The sequence below is a fragment of the Trachurus trachurus genome, assembly GCF_905171665.1.
Source record: "Trachurus trachurus genome assembly, chromosome: 4".
Classification (NCBI taxonomy): Eukaryota; Metazoa; Chordata; class Actinopteri; order Carangiformes; family Carangidae; genus Trachurus; species Trachurus trachurus.
The window spans coordinates 29,194,022-29,214,957 of NC_139898.1; the positions used below are offsets into that span (position 1 = coordinate 29,194,022).

The 20,936-nt window shown below is 41.2% G+C and overlaps 2 protein-coding genes across 2 annotated transcripts; both read right to left on the reverse strand.

Annotated features, from left to right (window-relative positions):
• On the reverse strand, positions 1-6,729 carry LOC310985207 (interferon regulatory factor 4-like; the record flags this gene model as incomplete). The annotated part of the gene is made up of 8 exons (XM_083970728.1): positions 1-246; positions 1,216-1,328; positions 2,688-3,062; positions 4,422-4,523; positions 4,634-4,772; positions 5,296-5,369; positions 5,697-5,883; positions 6,532-6,729. The coding sequence occupies 8 exons, from the start codon at positions 6,727-6,729 to the stop codon at positions 94-96; spliced, it is 1,341 nt and encodes a 446-aa protein (XP_083826854.1). The 3' UTR covers positions 1-93.
• A 2,280-nt stretch (positions 6,730-9,009) lies between these two features.
• LOC310985215 (dual specificity protein phosphatase 22-B-like) lies at positions 9,010-18,115 on the reverse strand. Its single transcript, XM_083970742.1, has 7 exons — positions 17,877-18,115; positions 17,726-17,759; positions 15,312-15,394; positions 12,367-12,416; positions 11,734-11,808; positions 11,037-11,208; positions 9,010-9,466 (listed from the first exon to the last, which is right to left on the reverse strand). Exons 1-7 carry the CDS (start codon positions 17,895-17,897, stop codon positions 9,311-9,313), a joined length of 591 nt encoding a protein of 196 aa, XP_083826868.1. The 5' UTR covers positions 17,898-18,115; the 3' UTR covers positions 9,010-9,310.
• Between the last annotated feature and the right edge of the window lie 2,821 nt (positions 18,116-20,936).

The following is a 20,936-nucleotide window of genomic DNA, read 5'->3' on the forward strand; positions in this document are numbered from 1 at the left end:
TCCAAGATTGTCCTCTCATCTCGGAGTTTCCTTGTGGCCTCTTGTGTGAATCTCAAAGTGTTAAACAGTCACTTGATCCTGCACAGTGACAGTTCACTCCTGCAGGCTGCTGCTGTGGTGGTGTGTGATGGCCCTCTGGTAGTCCTCCGGGGGACTTATGTGATCCGGGTGCTCGTAGTTCCTGTAGTAGGGGCTGCCGGCCTGCTGGGCGTAGTACAGGAACTGCCTGGCGAACAGCGGCTCCACCTGCGGCAGAGCATAGTCAGACAGGTGAGTGGAAAAAAAGGCTCTAAATCGGACACACGTCGACATCATCACAACGCTTCAGGCCATAAAGAAAGTTTAACATATAACACATGGTTTGGGTGAAGTGAAAAATGGGATTTGAAAGTGTAAAAAGCATCTGAAAGTCTGAGGGAGCGGCGTTTCATAACTTTATATTCACTGTAAGTTCCATTTACTGACTTTCTCAGAAAACCTTTCACCTGTAACTCATGGTCTTCTTCCTGGGTGGAGTTTGCTCTGTTATTATGTTACCTAGTCTTTGTTTTCTTGATTAATCTATAATTTTAAGGATATTAAATAATAGCTATTGATGACATCGGCTGGCTTGTTATGAAGTTATAAAGTTTACTATCTAATAAGTCAAAGAAAAGCAGTTTGTTTGGCCTGTTGGGTATTTTCAATCAAGATCAAATTCAGCCTCAAGTTCCTTTTACGTCGATTGAAGTTGATGAAAGTTGGATGAATTTGTGAACTGACTATAATCGGTTAAAACTCCTATTTTTTTTGTGTTTGTTAGATTGTTTGTTTGATTAATTTTCCTGACTGTCTCATTCTGGCAGGCTGTCACACGGTAGGCTACGCACAGAAATCCCATCATCTGAATGTGAAATAGCAGATCTGGTTCTTTCGGGGGGGATGTGTTAAATAAGCCTGACAATCAGACAAAACTGACTTCCTCCTTCATTTTCACTCTAAATCACTGGAAAAAAAAAAAGTTGCGTGCAGTGATTCAGCGCTAACAGACTTTCAAATCTTTGGTTTTAACTTTCAAATCCCACTTCCCACTCTTTTAGACTCTTAAACTCTTTTAAACTCTGCGTACAGTCATTTGACCTTACATCCTCGCAGCGAATATTACGTAAATGTCAGTGAGTTGATGTCATAATGCGCTGTGGGGTCAGTTTAACGGTATATCAATGCTTCTGTTACCTGGACAGTGAGGGTCCGTCTTTGTCTCTGAGGGTCCAGACACTCGTCCCCGAAATTCAGCAGGACCTGGAAACGAGGCAGTGGCCGACCGTGGAGCCCGTAGCTCTGGATCTCTGATGGTCGAAAGAGAGAGAGACAAAGACAACAGGCCACTGTTAGTTTTGATTTCTAAAGTGGAGGTGAAGTGGCAGATTCAAATGATTACAGAAGAATTTCACTTGAAGCAGTGTGACCTTTCTGCGGTGATTCGAACGGAAAGTCCTATTCACACCAAGTATGCAAATACCATTAGCTGTCAAGACTCACACAGCTGGTGCTCTGTTAGCTAGTATGTGGGTGGGATGTGTAGGTAGTCACGTGATTTGATCCTCATGATGGATTTCTACTTAAAAAGTTAGGTTTTTTTTTTCTTTTTTTGTCACAGCTGTTCAGTGATTGTGTCTTTAAGGGGGGTTTGTTTCTGTGTAGTTCTGTTTTTAGACGCCATTCAATCGAAATGACTTCAATCGAAATGACTTCCAGTAAAAGAGCTGGACTTTTTCAGACTTTTTGAGATTAACACAAATCTGAGTCTTTAAATCTTCACTGATTATTTACTGTTCGCTGTTATCAGTAGTTTGTGCCTCTCATGTACGGCCGCTGTGTTCAAGTGACCAAGCTAAGCATCTGTAGACAGACCGTTAATAACATTTTCCACCGGTTCAAAGCTTTTTCCAGATTCATCATCATCATCATCAGACTGATGTTTACCTGTTTTTCTAGTGACTACCTACTAACTAAGGCAGTAACTAAGGCCGAAATATGGAAAATGTAATAAACAATTTGTCATTTCCAGTCATAGCCGCAACTGGAAACAGGTTTTGAATGTTGTTTACGGATTATTTTCACATCCGGATAGTTCAGATGAGTCTTCGGCCTTCAGATACGTTAGGTGTCATCAAATGACTGTGTGTCTTCAAACCGGTCCGACTCTGAGCTCTGTAACTTGGATGCGGTGATGACACATGAGAGGCACAAACCACAGCCAGCGTAGACCAGGGCACAACTTCTCAGCGTGTTCATACGTTTTATTGCTTGATTGATCAACTGTAGGGAAGTTGAGCCTTTTTTTGCTACTGTCCGCCATGTGTCCATAAACAGTTACAGCTAAATTTTGCATAGACAACGATCATCATTTCAGAAGTTTGGCCTGTTGTTGTTCACTAGTGAAACTCGGGTCGGGTGTCATATCGATTTGAAAATAAGAAATTACTCTTGATTAAAAGAAAAATACAGCGATTTCTATATTTTGTGTCCGCCAAAATGAAATTGTTACACAACTCCCTGCATTTTTAAAATGTAAATTGTTTGGTTCCAGCTTCTCGGATGCAAATATTTGGTGTTAAATGTGTTTGTTCAGTTCAATATCTTTGCATCTCTTCGATCAGAATATTTCGAGACTTTTTACTGCCGCTCTCCTCCTGCTGTCTCACCTGTGATGAAGTCCTGGGTTTGCAGGAGTTTGCAGTTGACCTCTCTCTCCAGCTTGTTGAGCTTGTCTCCGTACTGGGACGGCCCCCCCTGCCAGTACACCCTGCTCTGACACATCCGCCGAGCGTAGAGTCCGTCCGCTCCCATCCACAGGTACACCCCCCTCTCCAGGGCGGACGGGGGACTCGGGGGACAATCCTCCGACCTCCTCTGGGCTGAGAGACTGTCCACGGGCAGGGGGATCACGTCGGGACCTCCCGGCTGCAGGTAGTGCTTCTCTGGGGGACACGGAGTGATGTAGCACCCCTCTGGACTGGAAGTGGTCACCTCCTTCACCAGACTGTCCCGGAAAAATACAGAAACGTGCAGGCGGAAATCTGGACAGAGGAGCAGGAGGAGACACAGGTCAGGAGACATTTTGGTGGATGCATCTTTGCACAGTGAAACATCTTTGTCAGTTTATCCACAGTATGACAATCGTGTTTATGATGTTAGATTGAGTCACACACATAAACACTCTTTGTTTTGTTTCAGCTTTTAAGCTCCATGTTTTCCACTTCTGTGTTTAATGTGAAATGTCAACCCATTAGAAGACATATTTGTAGTTTTAAGAACCAAAAATCATTGTATTGTAGTTTTACATCTCCTCTCTCAGCTTCTCTCTGAAACTCTGGTAACAACAGGTCGGTGTCAGCCAATAAGAAGAGAGGAGGCTTTGTTTTCTGAGTGATCCAATGAAAAAATATCAAATTTTAAGTAAAACACTCGGAGAAACTAAATCCTGCAAGTGTTGGTAGTGGGTCCAGGTGGGCGGGGCTTGGTGTCTGCTTTGTTGTGACATCACAAAGTGACAGGAAGTCCTGACAGCCTGTTTCAAGGCTCAGTTTCTGAATACAGGCTGTGTGCATTTCTCTGTGGACTGAGGCTTTGATACTTTCACAGTATTAATATAGAACCTAGAGCTGCTTTATAATCACACTACACATGGACATCTACCTTTTATATTATGTGAGACCTTTAAAAGTACGTGTATCAATTGCTCCACTTAGTCCTTGAACTATAGCAGCTGCAATTGTGATGCATCTAAGCTGATAGTGGCAAACCTGATTCACTGACTAGTACATTATTTTATTGGCCTATTCTTTGGTACATACCAGTAGATATATAGCAGCACAAATCATTCATTTCTGGCCAATAACGGGGAATTAATAAACAAATCCAGTTTACAAAACTGTAGACTTTAACTTTCAGCAGACACAAAGCAGCAGTAGGATCCACTTTTTGTGTTTATGTTTTTCTGTCTGCCTACTGTAATAAGTTGACAAGTGAGCTGGTAGAAGAACAGTGGGCGTAATGAAACGTGGGCCTATGGTGTGTTATTGTATGTGGGAATCAATAATATTCTAAACTAAATTGTGTAATTTCTTTTTTACATAGAACAGTAGCACCTGCCTCTGCATTTTCCTAATATCAGAAATGATCAGACTTTGTAAAGATGTCTACATGATATGAACTAGAGTTAGGCTGTATACCATTTCAGGTCTATAAAACTATCTTTTACATGGGGACTTGAATGAAACATATTATAATATTTACATTGTGTAAAACTGTTTTCGCTGCTTTTTCTTCATCTGTGACATTGTGTAAAAGTCGCATTGAAATCACATCTAAACCTCCCTCCTTCTGATTTCTGCATGTCCAGAGACAAACGGTGAATTCAAAGTGTTGTTTCATACCCGTCAGAGGCTCTGCTGATCTGATTCCAGCGTCCAGTGTGAAAGGCGAGGAGGGCTGGCTGTCAGGACCGTACGAGTAAATGGAAGCTCTGAGCTGGTATCCTATCAAAAGCAGCGGAAAGAAAAGAAGAAAAAAAAGTATTTGTACAACACTGAAAACTGACAGGGATGCCGATGTCTGTTTGCCGTGTGCGTATTGAGCAGCACCGTACCGTTCTCCATGGACGCGCCCTGCCAGGGCAGGCTGCGGGGCGGACAGGGGCACTGGGCGAAGGGCAGCTCCTGCAGAGAGGCCGGCTCCTGACAGTAATCCCTCCAGCCGCATTCTGGTGAGGCCATGTACTGTGGCATCTACACACACACACACACACACACACACAAACCATCAGCTCAGCATGAGAAGTTAACTGTACAAACCTCTAAATACTCAATATGAGTGTAATGTGCATGATAAAATCTATTAGAGAGGAAGTTATGACCTCATCAGTTCATATAATGACCAACTTTGCTCTTAGTTAAACTGTGTTATGTTTGAGAATGTGGGAATTTAGAGATATTAAAGACTATTCTTTTAAAAACAATTTTACAAACTGTTTTAGCGACTTGTTAAGTTTGTCTTCAGTTTTCATGGTGTGAAATCCTGATGCAAACATTCAACATAATTTTCACTGAAATATTGTTTTTTTTGTGTCAAATGGAGTAAAAAGCACTTTTTTACACATCAAAGATAAGTAGAAACTCTCTTAATGTTGTTTCTGAAATTTCAGCTTGTATCAGCATCAGCATTTATGCACAGTATCATTCTCTCTCTCTCTCTCTCTCTCTCTCTCTCTCTCTCCGCCCCTCCCCTCATTTCCATGTGTATGAAAAGCACCTGAGTCTGCAGTGGAGGGTAGGAGTGCACCTGGTAGCCAATCGGACTCACAAGACTGTCCTCCTGCCGGGGTCCTGAAGGATGTAAGAGATGACAGAAAAGTTCTTAACACACTTGTTATCATAACACACACACACATACACACACACACACATCTGTTGAACCCTGACCTTAAGTGGTGGTTCAGATGTTAAACTCTCTGCTGCAGTGAGAAGTCAGTGACCTTTACCCCTCATGCACACACACTGACGCATTTCTAACCTTCTCTGATAAAAGCACTTCATCATAAATAATATTATCATAAATGCACTCAGGCGTCAAACCACTTCTATTTAACTCTGTGTTGTTTGGTGTGTAGGCTATGTGTGTGTGTGTGTGGTGCGTTTAGGGGATGTACTGACTTTTCTTGGCGCCCTCGGGGATGATGCGGTAGACTTTGTACGGGTCTGAGATGTCCAGCTGGCTCCGGTCCACCAGCTCCTCGAAGTCGTTGCTCTTGTTGAGGGCGCAGCGGAGCCGCGTCTTCCAGGTCGGCGGGTCCGGTTTGTCGATCCCCTCCCGAAACTTTCCCTTGAACAGCGCCCAGGCCTGCACACAGCACATATACGTATATATAAAAATAAAAAAAATACGCCTTACAAATAGACCACTGCTCCACATCTTATTGCACAGAATGTGGATGTGCGTCTTTACGCACGTTAATATAGTCTAGAAAAGTGATCACGAATCGATCAATTTATGAGCAGAACATTTACCAGATGGTTATCTTGAGTATGTTAATGGTAAGATATGACTTTTTTTTGCATATTTGCAGGCTCCAACCTCTCACGTGAGGATTTCCTGTCTTTCCTTTATCCGATTTTATTTGGCTCTAAAATCATCTATAATGAAGCTGAGTTTGGTTTCCCGAATTTAAAATTATCCTATTATCTGGCATTTCCTAAACGATGATGAATCGATAAAGTTCTCTGTTGCATCCCACTTCGTTTCATAGCCTACACCAGAGCCACGCGGAGTAGATAAAAACACGAGTTAAGACAATAAAAGTCGAACTTGGCTGATTTAATCTTTAATATCCTGATTAAGAATCGTTGTTAGCTTCTTTTATTTTCTCTTCCATCACTTTTAACATTTTTAAAACTTTAGAAACTTCTTTATTTTCACTTTGTAGCCTCCGGTACTTTTATTCTGAAGCCGTCCGTCCTATCAGTAGGAGGATGCAGCCAGGTCTCTTACCTTGAAAAGCGCGGCATCCTCATCCCGGTTGTAGTCCTGTTTCCCGGCGTGTTTCCACGGTATCCTGAAGATGGTCTTCTCGTCGTTCTCCCACACCAGCCCGGGATACTTCCCGCAGTCCACCTGCTCGATCAGCCACTGGCGCAGCTTCCCGTTGCCGCTGCTCACCGAGCCTCCGTAATCCACGTCGGGGTTCATGACAGATGATGATGATTGTTCTGTCCAAACACACACACTCTCCATCGATCAGGTCCTGCAATGCGTTATCACGAGCTGACAAAGCCCCTATACGTGTGTGTTTGTGTTGTGTGTGTGTGTAGGCTATATGTGTGAGAGTTTATCAGTGAATGATGATGATGATGCGCCTTCAGTAAAAGTTCAGTAAACCTCTCTAAAGGGTTCACCCTCCCCGGTCTCCCACGCACGCAGACCGAAGCCCCGCGCGGTGGACGTGGACTTCTTACCTGTGAAACTCGAAACTGGTCAAGTTTTGAAATCAATCAGTCTCAGAAAGCCCTCATCAATACGACGGGCGCGCTTAAATCCTCCTGCAGCCTATAGCGAGCAGCGGGGGGGCGGAGACAAGAGCCGGGGATGCTGATGGAGGGAGGAGGAGGAGGGCGCACCTGCTCTCTCTCTCTCTCTCTCTCTCTCTCTCTCTCTCTCTCTCTCTCTCTCTCTCTCTCTCTCTCTCTCTCTCTCTCTCCTGCGAAGCTTATCAGCGCGCGCGCAGAACACGATCTCCAGTAAGAGACAGCGGTGTGTGTGTATATGTGTGTGTGTGTATGTGTGTGTGCTGCGGGGGGGAAACCCTGCCGGCCTAAGTCAGAAGAGTCGTGTATGTGTTTGTCAGTCACACACCCGCACACGTGGAAAATGGTTTTGGGACGGAGACAAAAACAATTCTTTGAAATGATAAAAGCTTTACGAAAAGTAAAAAGAGAGGTCGAGCTGCACGCGCGCTGTTAGTTAGTGGAGACGATGCAAAAACTACAAGTTTGTTCCCAGTGGAAGATTAAATAGAACAAGTGAATGATGATTGATGATGGTGGTGGGGTTAGTGGTGGAGATGGTGATGATGATACCGCAGACAGACAGGAACAGCCGCGAGATTAGTTTATTATAAAGTATGTCATGTGACCAATTATAGGAATGATACATAGGCTAAATTCAAGGAGCCAGAGATACAGGCTTTTCAAAATAAAAACGTGGGCTTGTGTGAGCAAAATTGAATAACAAGGTAAAAGTGTCACTGTGCCATTATCATGGTCTTATAGTACTGAACTGTGTTGGGTCTTTAAATTTGTATGAGTTCAAGGATCTTGAAAGTTTTTTTTAAAGCACAAAAACCTTGAATTATTTGTGTAGAAGTACAGTATGAGATAAAGTAGCTACCTGAGTGAAACTGCACTACAGTGTAATAATAAGTAGACTATACCTGAGTCATCTCCTGGCTCCTGTCAGTCTATTATCATATGAATGGATCCAACTACTGAAGCATCAACATCTGAGCAGAACCTCAGGTAGAGTTCATTTCAATATTTTCATAGACATTAGTGTCATATTGATTGGAAAGGTCCTGACCGCTTCTGAACTGAACTCTCTTTATATATTATATTTATATATATATATATGTGTGTGTGTGTGTGTGTGTGTTTTTACAACTGCCTCCGCAAACAGGCGTCGTCCATCAGCGTCAACAGTCTAATAATATCTGATGTAATATTGTGTCAGTCAGAGGGGAAGTGCTTCTTGTTTGCATCAGTAACTCTGTGTCTCAGTATAAATTTTGCCGATGTTATTTACATAAATAACTGAATTAAGTATTTGAAGTATTTCTACACTCTGGTTGTGTGAACTTTTATTTTTTTATTATAGTGAATACTCTGATTAATTCGGGTACCAACAGCTTGTGACCAGATCAACCGACGTCTTAAAGGCTTTTCCCCCTTTTTTCTTTGAATCATTTTCAGACGATGTGAATCCCCTAAAGTATCCAGTAAAAGATAAGAGGAAACTCTGAGATACTTCTGCTCTTCGCAAAAATGTTTTTTTTTTTTAAATAAACTGTTAACCCCTCAGTTTTACATTGCACTAAAAAGAAATAAAATATTCAATTGATTAATCAAATTCAGTGATGATTCATATTAAATCGAACAAAATTAAATATTTACATGTGTAAAAAACTTATACTGGCTTTTATTGTGAAGCTTGGTTATTGTTGTTGCTTTAATTAAGTCTATTTTTGGACTTTAAACAACACAATCAAGAACCAAATACTGAACCTTGCGATAGTGTTTAGTGTTTTACTGGAAGGTACAGTATTCATCAGCTTTCACACAGTCTATAGAAAGTAATACTCATATTTCAAGTACAAGACACAGCATAACGTAACTGACAGGGGGAGTGTACACTGTGTGTTCACACTGTGGACAGTATGTACATGTTTCCTTGGTGTCATGCTTGACTGCCCTTGCATGTTGTTTTGACAGTTAGAGGCGAGGACATGACATGATCAATGACAAATAAAAAAAAATCCCCCCCATCACATGACGACTGCAAAAAGAAAAGAAAAAAAAAAAGATTCAACACATATCGATACAGATATTTTTTTCTAAAAAACAAATGTTTCTCTCTGCAGGATCAATCCTGAAATGCCAGAAATCCTCCAAAGCTGGTCTGGTCTTAGTGGGATCAGTGGCCCGAGCAGAAGTCCCACGGTCCTCGGCTGCTTCAGCGGAGGTAAGACGAGACTGGCAGCAGACGCCTTTTTTCCTTTTCAGGTGCCTCTGGTGGCCAGTGCAGGAGTGATGCTGGTTGATATGGTGCTGCTGCTGCTGCTGTTGCACTTGGATTTCTGACTTAAAAGAGCTTGAACCTCCTCCTGATCGTTCAGCGAGCTGTTCCCGTACCGGTCCTTCCACCAGGCTCGATACTGGAGGAGGAGAAATGGGACACAAGTGTCAATAAGTGTAATTTTAATTATTTTTATTTATTTTAATGTTTATTTAACAGGGACGATACATACAACATTGCCACAAAGAATGAAAAATGCGATGCATACAAGACGTCTAGCTTCAGCTAATTTGCAGTCTTTGTCCCTGGTCAGGCTAAAGAAGGATAAAAGATACTGAATACAATAAATGCAATAATCTCAGAAAAGAAACAAAGAGACAGAACAATCCTCCAGATATGCTAAAGTAAAAATGTTGTCCTTATAAATCTGGTTTTCAGTGCTGGTCATTTTGGTTCAAAGCAGCTGTTTGTCAGATCTGAAACCTTCCCACACTGCAACCACAGGACATCTGCATTCAGCAGTTTCTGTAACTCTACAGACAAAAGAAAAAAGAAGCAACAACCAGACCAGAATGCAGTTTAGGTTCAACTTCAAGATGGCATCGTCCATAAGTGTGGGACATTTTTCCCCATCTGAACTGTGACATAACCTTAACGCTCTCTATTGCTGCGTTTCCGTCCAAGTGTGGCACAATCAGAACAAAGTAGGCAAATAAAAATGTTAATCGATGCATGCTTCCTTCCAGGGATGTCGATCAGCTGACATTAAAATCATTGCAGAAGAAAAAGAAGAAGGTGCAACAAGATGAGGCTGTTAAATACAAATACAAACATACAAAGTTGTAATGGAAATGTGACACAGTTGTTTTCTATTGTAGCCTACTTTGTTGCATTCTGCATTCAGAGCAGTAAAAACATTTTAGTTCATATTCGAGTGGATCCCCAGGATTCAGATCTAAATTACACATTTATCAACGGAGGAAGAAATACAACAGAACGACATAAGCCTCAACTCAGCCTGAAGAGCACCTTGTCCCTTACATCATCAACATTTAATCTATTACATCTATTTTTACTGGACACCACATTTAAAGATGGAGTCTCATACATTCCAGTGAATTTTGTTCACTAAATTTTTGCATTTTTCCGTGCCTGTAGCGCAGGCGTGAGTTGAGCCGAGCTGATGGAAAGATGTGTGTTCAAGACTTCTTCTCGCTGAGACATGTGACTTCTCATTGGCTGCCTGCATATGTAAATGGAAAAGACTCCACATGGATCAAACTGTGAACAAAATGAGTCATTAGATTAAACAGCAGCTGTTGCTGGTCGGTCACTGCAGTAGATTAAAAAAAAAAGAAGAAAAGTCTCAAAGAGCTTTCTAACTTCCCTCTAATGTGGACAGAAAAACACCAGTTGAAGTTGGCTTTCTGCACCTGCTGAGTAACAGGACTGTCACCTCCAGTTCGTTATGTTTCTGCAGAACTGACACATAAACTGTCATCTGAGAGGATTCATCACATCGCACATTGATTAACGAAAGACAAGTCAACAGTGTCGTTTAACACTTCATGCATCACATGTAACGTTTTCCTGTGGACAGAGACAGCTACAGACTGAAAACGCACTGCAAAAAGCTGCTGTTGGAAATAAATGGCATCATTAATGTGTTGAAAACCATGACTAAGCGAAAACAGCGAGGTGTCACTCACTTCTGCCAGGTCTGTGTTTTCAAACTCCTCCAGCTGCCGCAGGAAGCCCAGGTTGGGCCCCGCACACGGCCGCGCCGCCCTCACCGCCGCCAGAGCCTCCACCCATCCGCAGCCCGTCACGGTCATGATGTAGGCCACCACCAGGGTCACGCTGCGGGACACTCCTGCCACGCTGAGAGCACAGATTTCAAAACTGGAGGCTTTTATTTGCAGCAAAACATTGTGTATTGAGAGTCTCTTCTTTAGTGTACAAAGAAGTGAAACCCCTTTTTTCCTAAAGCTGTGGTTTAATGCCTGATTTTGCACGTTTGATACGAGAGAAAGATGAAAGATGATGAGATTTACCATGAAAGCACGAACCAAACTGATTGTTTGGCTCGATGGCAGTGATGTGGTTGAAAATGAAAACAGGGTTCATGAAATCTGAGGACCTCCGGCCCTTCGTGCCAAAAAGCACTCATCATTACAAACCAAAAAATCAGCTGCATTTGAATATCTGCGCTTCTTCCTTTCAGCATCCTCGCATGCAAATGACATGACAGTTTCGTTATCGAATACTTTAATTTACGACCCGATGCCGTTTATCTTTCGATTAAATAATTGGAAGGACGGAGTTGTGCAGAAAAAAGGATTATTTCATCTTTAAAAGCAAAAAAAAACCCACTTCCCCTTCAAGGTAGGATTCGTTTTCACTCACCAGTGAACGAGGCAGCCTTCTCCTTTCAGTCGGGACTCGTGGATAAACATGATGCTGTCTCTGAAGTACTGAGTCCTGTTTGTGTCACACACAGGAAATTAAAACAATTATACACTTCAAATAACGGCAAGATACACTTCTCTGTATATTTGGTATATTTTAATGACAGTAACTTCTGTTGGACTCTTACATTTGATTTGTCTAGTTTAATATTTTCATGAAGTTGATGAGGTGTTCAGTTTTATTTCGATGCTTTATTGTCATTGCACATTTCTATAAAACAAGACTTTCTTTGAGAGCAAAACTTATCACAACAGCATGAATAATTAAAGGAGTAAACATAAGTTAAAGGAATAAGCATGAATAAAAGAACAAGGAATCCTTTAAACAGATTTATGATTTATTTATAGGCTGAACTTCAGGCTTCAGGATTAATCATTCTGTTATATATAAAATCAAATAAATATTTATTTTATACTGATATTGACTGTGAATATCATAATTAGATCATTGCTGGAGCTCTGTGTGTTTTTATGTATTAACAGTTTCCACAGATCATCAGATGGTCGACACATTAGAGACAAGATGCTTAAACCACTCGTGCGCCTCATGCATCGTATTTAACGTACTCACAGGTTTTGTCTCGATTGGTCAGCAGCAGATATACAGAGATACGTCATGTCCTATGGAGGGTGAGAACAGAACAATATGTTACACTCCAACAGTTCAATGAGGGTCTTTTGTTTGAATACTGGGTCTAACACACTTCCTGTTTCTCTGTGTTTGGGGCGTCCCCCTGAAACTTTGCCCCGCTGACCCTGCTGCTGAAGGGCTGCTGTATAGGTCATGACATAACGATATTCGCCCCTTTTTTGTGTGTGTGTGTGTGTGTGTGTGTGTTTTAGTGCTGTGCACCTGGCAGCTGATGGTACACACAGTGGACAGAAACTACCTCGTCCCGTTATGACTGCGTTGCTGCAAAAACCCCTGAGCCCTCTGGGACACACCGAGTTCTGGAAGTCATCCAGACAGGTCAGGCTGCACCCACACAAACCCCAGACTTAAGTACAGTACATATGCAAACACAAACACACACTTTAACGCTAATAAACACGTACATAGCCTATTGAAGAATGACGATGCATGTGTGCACGGTGGTGAAGTCGTGATTATGCAAACAAATACTGAGAAAGCTGTTAAATCTTTGCACAGTCATCCTGGAACTCGTGATCCCAAACGAAGTACATGCAAGGTATTGTGGACGTTTGCAGAGATTTAAGTCCACATTGAAGGCTCAGATCACTCCTCCATTAAACCCTGGACCCTGTGGTTTTATTTTGCAGTATGCTAATCAGAACCACACACTGTTCAGCTGATGGTGCGTTCGACCTCAGAGATTTGGTGGTTGCAAATTTCTTTTTTCTACCTTCCTCTCTCAGGAACCATCAAGCCGTCTTCCAAGAAATCATTCAGTCAGCACTCTGACTGTTAGCTATGCAAATAAACCATCCCATCTGGCCATTTGGGCCAAACTGGTAAAACAGACCTGAGTCATCATTATGCCACAGATGTAAAGAAAAAGGACAGAAAAAAAAGATGCATTTAAATGCGAGAACAAGAGATTAAAATGTGTGCAGCGGGCAGGGATAGACGAACACAGCGAGCGCCTGAAGGCCCAGGGCACAAAACCTTTTTAAAAGTTTTGGTGGTTGACCAGTTTGGGTAGTGATACTGTATTACAAGTTGCTGTTTCTCTCCAGTGTTGAATGAAACACACAAAGCATGGACGGAGAAAGTGCACAGAAATCTCTGAAAAGTTTTCATGTTCGCTTTCAACAAGAAAAGATGAAAGTTGTGAAAGCGCAAATTGAGGCGTTCGGATGATGGATGTGGAAGGACGAAAGATTCACGATGAGACGCTTTTAATTTATCCAAATAAAATTAACACAATTAATCAGATCCAAAGCCACATTAATTGTTGCATTAATAATTATGATTTCATACATCAGAAGTGTGTTTACCTGTTAAATTTAACTAAATTTAAATCGAGCAGGTAAGACCACAGAGTTCAGCTTTATTTCTCCAGTGATATTTGTTTATAATGTACAATCATAAAAGCAAACTTCGGAGATGAGTATATTCTTACATCTGTTACCAAATGTAAATCAATGGGAGTTAATTGCTACTTTCAGTCTCCCAGGTTCTCACAGTAGCATCATCTCTTTTTCTCCTCGCGCTCATACACACACACACACAAAGAAAAAAACAGCTTTCCTGCTCTTTCATGCACAAATTGATGATTCTAAAAGCAGCTTTGAAAAGCCAGAAACCTTTTTTTTTTTCTTTTCTTCTTTTTGTAAATGCAGTTCCACTTTCAAGACCTTATGGACTTCAAGCTGCTGTGCTAAAAGTATCACGAGTGAAAAATATTCCACAGTGTACAGGCTTACATCTGCATCACAGCTGCATCCCATAGCCTACACACACACATATACTGTACTGTGAGTGAAAGCTGCATAGAAATCAGAAATCAGATATTCACCAGCATCGCCGTGATTCAGAAAACTGCTGATTTTGGTGAAACTCTGTGAATTCCAGGTCTCATGAACTTTCTGTGCAATATTGAAAATAAGAGCATGTGACTTTCACACCTATTGAAGTGGTCTCTTGCAAAAGTCTTTGATAGAAATCTGACCCTGTAGTGTAAATTAAATGACATTTTGTCCCCCTCATCTTGATTCCCTCATAACTAGAATGACCTGTTATATAATAATTGCAGCGCTGAGGAGGAAACCCCAGGAGATATTAAGGTGTTATTTTCTTCCCATATAATTTATAGATAGATATCCATCCTTGTGTTATCTGGTTTTAAAACATAGGTTCTATATTAATACTGTGAAAAGCCTCAGTCATCAGGATTTCTGTAACTTTGTGATGTCACAACAGCTGTTACAAGCCCCGCCCAGTTGGATCCAGCTCTTGCACAAGTGTTTTACCTGAATCGGCTCTATTTTTATATGATCAGAAAACTGTAATGTACACTAGTAGTGAATCAGATGAGAGGCTCAGAGCCTCCTCTTATAGATCAACACTTCAATTTTCAATTTAATTTATTTATTGAACAGGGACAGCGCACATGAATTAACATGTCAGTTTTACCATCAATGTAAATGTGCCAGAGTTAGCCACAGTGGCTAATTTTCATCTGTTGTCCCTGTGGCACTGTGGCAGGTTGGTAAAAAATAACATCATATACTCACTTAAAATTAAACATGGTAAAGGTGTAAAAATATGAGACTTTTAAGTTAATCAATTCACAAGTAAATTCCTCTGTATATGAATTTATGCACATCTTGACTGTTAGTTGCAGCCCCAAGAAGATGTTAAGTCAGGAAGAGGCAGCATGACACCTCAGACCTGATGCCAGAATTTCACACTTTCAGTATGAGTCTGAAGCAGCAGGGAAAAACAGCACCGGTGAGTTCAGAGAAGGGCGAGTGGTTGCACTTAAATTAGAGGTCACAGGGTCGCACAGGCCAAAGTCACACACACAGAAAGAGAAAGAGAGGCCGGCCCACCTCCAGGACGGGTGCAGCTGTATCATGGATGGACAGGATGTGGGTGATGCTGTGTTGAGCCAGCAGCTCCGGGTCTCGTGCATCTGTGGATTGCAATGAAAATCAAGAAATTGCAAATATTCCCACCATCCAATCACAACTCACATCTTATGCATTCTCACCTAAATAAGGCATTGTCTACACAACAACACACCCCTTTCTGCAGCCCCCCACCTCAAATGTCTCCCAAGCAAATGTGACTTCTAAACTCTTGTTTTGAACTGAAAGAAAAACCGGAAAACCAGTGTTTCTAAAACAGTCCAACAGCTTGTCCCAAAAGCAAGAAACAGTATTAGTTTAATCAAATTTTGTTCTTTGAAAGGAAGCCAAATGTTTTCTACCTAGGACAGATGTGCCTTCAACACTTTTTTCTCATGCTTTGCAAGTTTTGCAGGATGATTCCACCTACAAGATCAAAACTGAGTGTGTGCTGAGGCCTCATGCAACCTAAATACATGCAAGTGAACAAGTGTTTCACCTGCCGTTTGTATATAAACTGTGAGACAGAAATAACCAGCTATCAGCATGAAAAGAAAAATAAGACACCTGAGTAGGCTGCCCGAGTATAAAAGCTCAACACCCTGACAGAGGAAACACAATCTTAAGTCATTGCAAGCCGGTGACTCCAAGGTGACGCAATGACACAAGTTCTTAAGTGTGCTGCTCATGTAATAAATATATTTATTGGCTGTCAGGCTGCTGATACCACTCTGAAGTCTTCAACAGAGACCGGTGGCTCTGACCACAAGGTCAAAATCCAGTCACAACATACTCAACAGCAACAAGACAGCTTTATTTTTAAAACATAACACAACAGCAATGCAACAATACTGTAAAACTAGTATTAACAATAAAAAGTGGATAAAACTGTGGAACTAAAACTACATTATTAAATTATATTTCTCCAAATTAATAGACTGATTTCAGATAACAAAATAAGGCAATTTCTTTAATCCGGCTATTAGAAGCAGAATAAACACTACTTTTAAGATAAAATAACTTGAAATTATTGAAGTTGTTGCAGTAAGTATTATTAAAACACGTGTTAAGGTACATTATTATTGAATATTGTATTGATTTCAATTTATAGTAATAGTAAAAGGGTAGATACCCATTTAGCATGAACTACCAGAGTTTATTTTGTCAAAGGTTTCATGCTATATTATTCCAAAAAATCTAGTCAATTGATAAATTAAAAGACCTAAAAATGTTTACTTCTGCTGTGCTTTATTTCTCTCCTCTCCTAGTCTCTCCTCTCTGATTGGCTAAGCCCTGGCCTCTGATTGGCTGATGTCTGTGTGATGTAATCACATTTTTTTTTTTTTAAAAGAAAAAGAAAAAAGCAATTTTCATAACCTGTAAAGTTGGATTGTGGGTCGATATGGGTGATGGCTGCTTTGTTGTGACATCACAAAGTTACAGAAGTCCTGACGGCTGTTTTTTTTAAGGTCCAGTTTCTAAATACAGGCTGTGTGCATTTCTCTGTGGACTGAGGCTTTAATACTGTCACAGTATTAATATAGAGAGCCTATACCTGATCTATAATCAAACTACAGTACACATGGACATGTACCTTTATACTGTATGGGACCTTTAAGCAAAATCAACACGAAAGCTAAAGTAACACATTTTGTTCACATGCTGCCTGTTCACTTTCACATTTGCATTAGTTACACTGGTGATATGGAAATATTTGTACGATGTGAAAGTGGCCTCAGAACTATTTCTCTTTATCCATAAAACAGTTGGCCAGAGTTTAAACTTCTGCTAAAAATATGTTAGAGACCGATATCAGTATTAAAGTCAATCAGAAACCTGGTTTGATAAAGAAGACGTCACATTTCCTGTTATTGATTCCTCAGCATGTTTACATCTTATTTTTTCCATATTTACAAAAACTGGTCCATATTTTTACCTATTTCCTGTGTTGTCACCTTTACGCATTAAGAAAAAAAAAAGCAACCTAATGATTACATTCACTGCTGTATGGAAATGTGTGGAGCGTAGTTGATGCTGGGGACACCCCCACACCCCGGGGCATCCCCTCCCACACCAACCCTCACGTACTCACAGCAGCCTCAGAAATAATTAGTTTCCTCCAGCTGCTGAAAAAGCTACACACACCAACTCCCCCCAACCCCATGCAACACACACACATACACACACAGCAGCAGCAGCAAAAAACACAGTGTAATGATTTTTTCACATCAAAATGCTTCAATCATGCTGCTTTTACGCTGTGACCTCTCCACTCTATAGAAACTGAGCTCAGTGTAGCATCTCACCACATGCCCCTTCATATGAGGAACTGAAACACACTCTACGACTTTATCCTGAAGATAAATCAATTCTTTATGAAGTGACGGCAGCCCTACCTTTAATATTCCCCAGATAAAGCTGAGGAAGGACCTGAAGAAAGAAAGTTTTAAGACAAGAGTTAAAGAGAGAGCAGAAAAAAGCAGGAAACAGGTATAAACAGGTCTGAATGTATTTTGTAGAGTTCAACTACACAACGTGATACAGTACCTTGTTTATTCCATTACCCATGTCTGATAAAGGTCTCAGGACAACGACAACATCGACTTTAGGTGCAAATTTACTCCAACTGCATCATCCAACAGCTCCCGAGATAATCTGTCACACACTCCGGCTGCTTCACATCATTTTCAAAACCGCCCCTGTTGATTTCCTAGTGTCAGCCAGGATATCATAAAGCCTTCAACGCGTCCTTCTGCTCATACCCCCCCTGTGCAACGTCCACTTCATTGAGAATATGCTGCTTGTTGGGATGACGTAATGTGACCTTAGTGGTGGATCGCCCTGCTTGGATTTATATTTAGACCATGAGGAGGGTCATGGGACTGAGGATAGGCACATACCAACCAGACAAAGATGGTTGGCGGGCCAGAGGGCAGCGGAGAACAGGCCATGGCTATCACTATCTGCTGAGGTGTTAAACCCTACAAGGAGCACTCCTGGATGAGGCTCTAAATACCCGCCACCCGCAGTAAATCTGAATGTAATGAACAGTCTGGAGGTGTGTGACATGTGTCGGAGCAGCCGGCTTAACAGAGTCAGGGTTTTCACTCAGTTCAATCAGAATCAGAAACTTTATTGAGAGAAGGAAATGATGTTACAGTACGTTCGTCGCCCTGAAGAACAGGGAATATGAAGAGGATAAAGATAAGATGGAAATAATGATTCATCAACAATATGCAAAATAATTACATACAAAAATACATCCTCATATGCATATATAGTATATAAAAAATTTGAATATGTAAAAATCTAAATCTGAGTTTCAAGGATGAATGAACCAAAGAACCAAATGATGTGGCAATCATACCAATATTTGTCAAGGCATTTCAGTTCACAAGAAAAAATGGTGGAAAGGAGAAGTCTGGGCGTCATCCAGAAAACCAAATCATATTCAATTTTCTTTCATATAAATCAAGAAAATGCAAACCCTCTGCGTATGTTGTGAGTCTGTGCTAAGATTACACCAGTTAATCCTAAATTATGAGTTCATTCTCCATCAGGGTTAGGGATACGTTCACTTGGATCTATATCCGCGTCTGGATTTCAAGTAGATTCATTGAAAAATATTCACTAATGTAGTTTTAACTCTGTGCCAAATTTGTGTCTGTTCATGCAGCAGATGTTAAGATATTTTAGTAAGTGACTGTTTGTACCAAAAAGCTTCGGCAATCATTCCGACGGCTGAAGGTACGTCAATCGCTGGGGATCATCAGACCACACTCATCTAAAGGTCATTGAATGCTGCAAAGGTGCCAGCCACAAACTCCCACAATATTAAATACAGCACGATATTTATTTACCATGACTGCATTTTCAACTCGATGCATCATGCCTTCCTCTAATTTTATGAGCCTTGCTTATAAATTTGATTGAGTTTTTAGATTTAAGAATTCCCCCGTCTGCTTGAAACTGTGTGCGTGTGTTGATTGTCGGTGGACGTCCACTGGAATCTGCATCAGTCACTGCATTTCCAGTAAATTCTACTGCACCTTCGACACATCGCTCTCAGACGATCGAGGTATTTTTAGCCTGGCTGTCTTTGTCACTTTGTTTTGTGTGTTCCTGTGCGTGTATGTGTGTGTGTGTGGTTCAGTGTGTGGCACAGCTCAGACGCTCTGACAGGCAGAGGGGAGTGGAGGCGTTTACAAAAAGCTGCCTGCCCGTCTAAAAGAACTAGGTCTGAACAGCTCATTGTGAACCCATTGATAAACACACACAGTTTCAAACTAGAGTTGGTCTTTCGTAAGAAGATCGCTTTTTGTGTAGGTGTGTGTCCGTGTGTGTGTGTGTGTGTGTGTGTGTGTGCGTGCGTGGGTGGAGGAGGTGGGGGATTGTTGTATAGAAACTAAAAGGATGTGAGGTGCTGCTGATGATTAATTTTTGTCATGGAGTAGAAAAACAACAGAGTTAGAACATCGGGTTGATGCCAGTTTGTTTGTTAGATGGTCCTAGATGGCTCTATTATAATAATCTGATAATCATAGTATTGATTAATCAGTTTGTTGAACATCCGGGGGGGGGGGGGATTGAAAACAACCTAAACAGCCATACAGCTAATTTTTCAACCCTCGGATACGACCAATAGGAGCGTCTCCTGAGATACTGTACCTACATAACAACCCAAAGTTGTCATGGTTACAGTCATAGCTTCATTGCAGGCACTAATATTACTTCTTTAGGTTTAGTAAGCAATCTTGATTTCAGTTTAAATCAGTAGCCTGGTACTTCCTCAACATTTGTTCAAAGTTTGTTGTCATGGTTGCTACAATAATAATGACATTTCTTTCCCCCGCAGTTAAAAAGAACAGGAACTTAAAGAGGAACTATGCAGGATTTGTAGCTCTCGTTTCTGTGCACCGCCGCGACACAAACGCGCCCCGTAAACCGTAATTTCTTGTTGATGACAGATTAAACTACACAAATATACACGTTATAACATCGTATATGATAAATAACATTATTTACCGCTCTATTGATTGATTTCTCGCTGGCTTTGTTGTAAACAAATGCACATGGCCAGGAGGAGGGTTAGAGACACAGCAGTAAAGTGACCAGACTTGCATAGTTCCTTTAGCGCTAGTTTAAAGGGATAGTTAAACAGTTTGGCAAATTCGCTTATTGCAATAATCCCTATAGTCATAGGAGTAGGTTCATTACCTTTAATTGTTCGTGCGTGTTGTTTTGAGATCCGCGGGGCAGAGACGCGAGCTGCTCAGCTAACCCAGCATGATCCCCTGTCCCTCAAAACTCATCAAATACACAATCCAACAACTCCGAAACGCTCTGGTGGCAAATTCTCTGAACTACTTGCACTTTTGAAGTCACTCCGCCCAGCAGCCATGTTAGGAATGTAGTTCCGGCTTCATTTGCCTCGAAAACAACTCTGTCTCATAATATTACATGATTATTTCACAATGTGGTGAATGTCCACAACTTCTCCACGTGAGCGTTTTGGAGTTGTTGGATTGGGTATTGGATGAGTTTTGAGGGACAGGGGACTATGCACCGTTACTTCAATTGTGTTAGCTGAGCAGCTCGAGTCTCTGC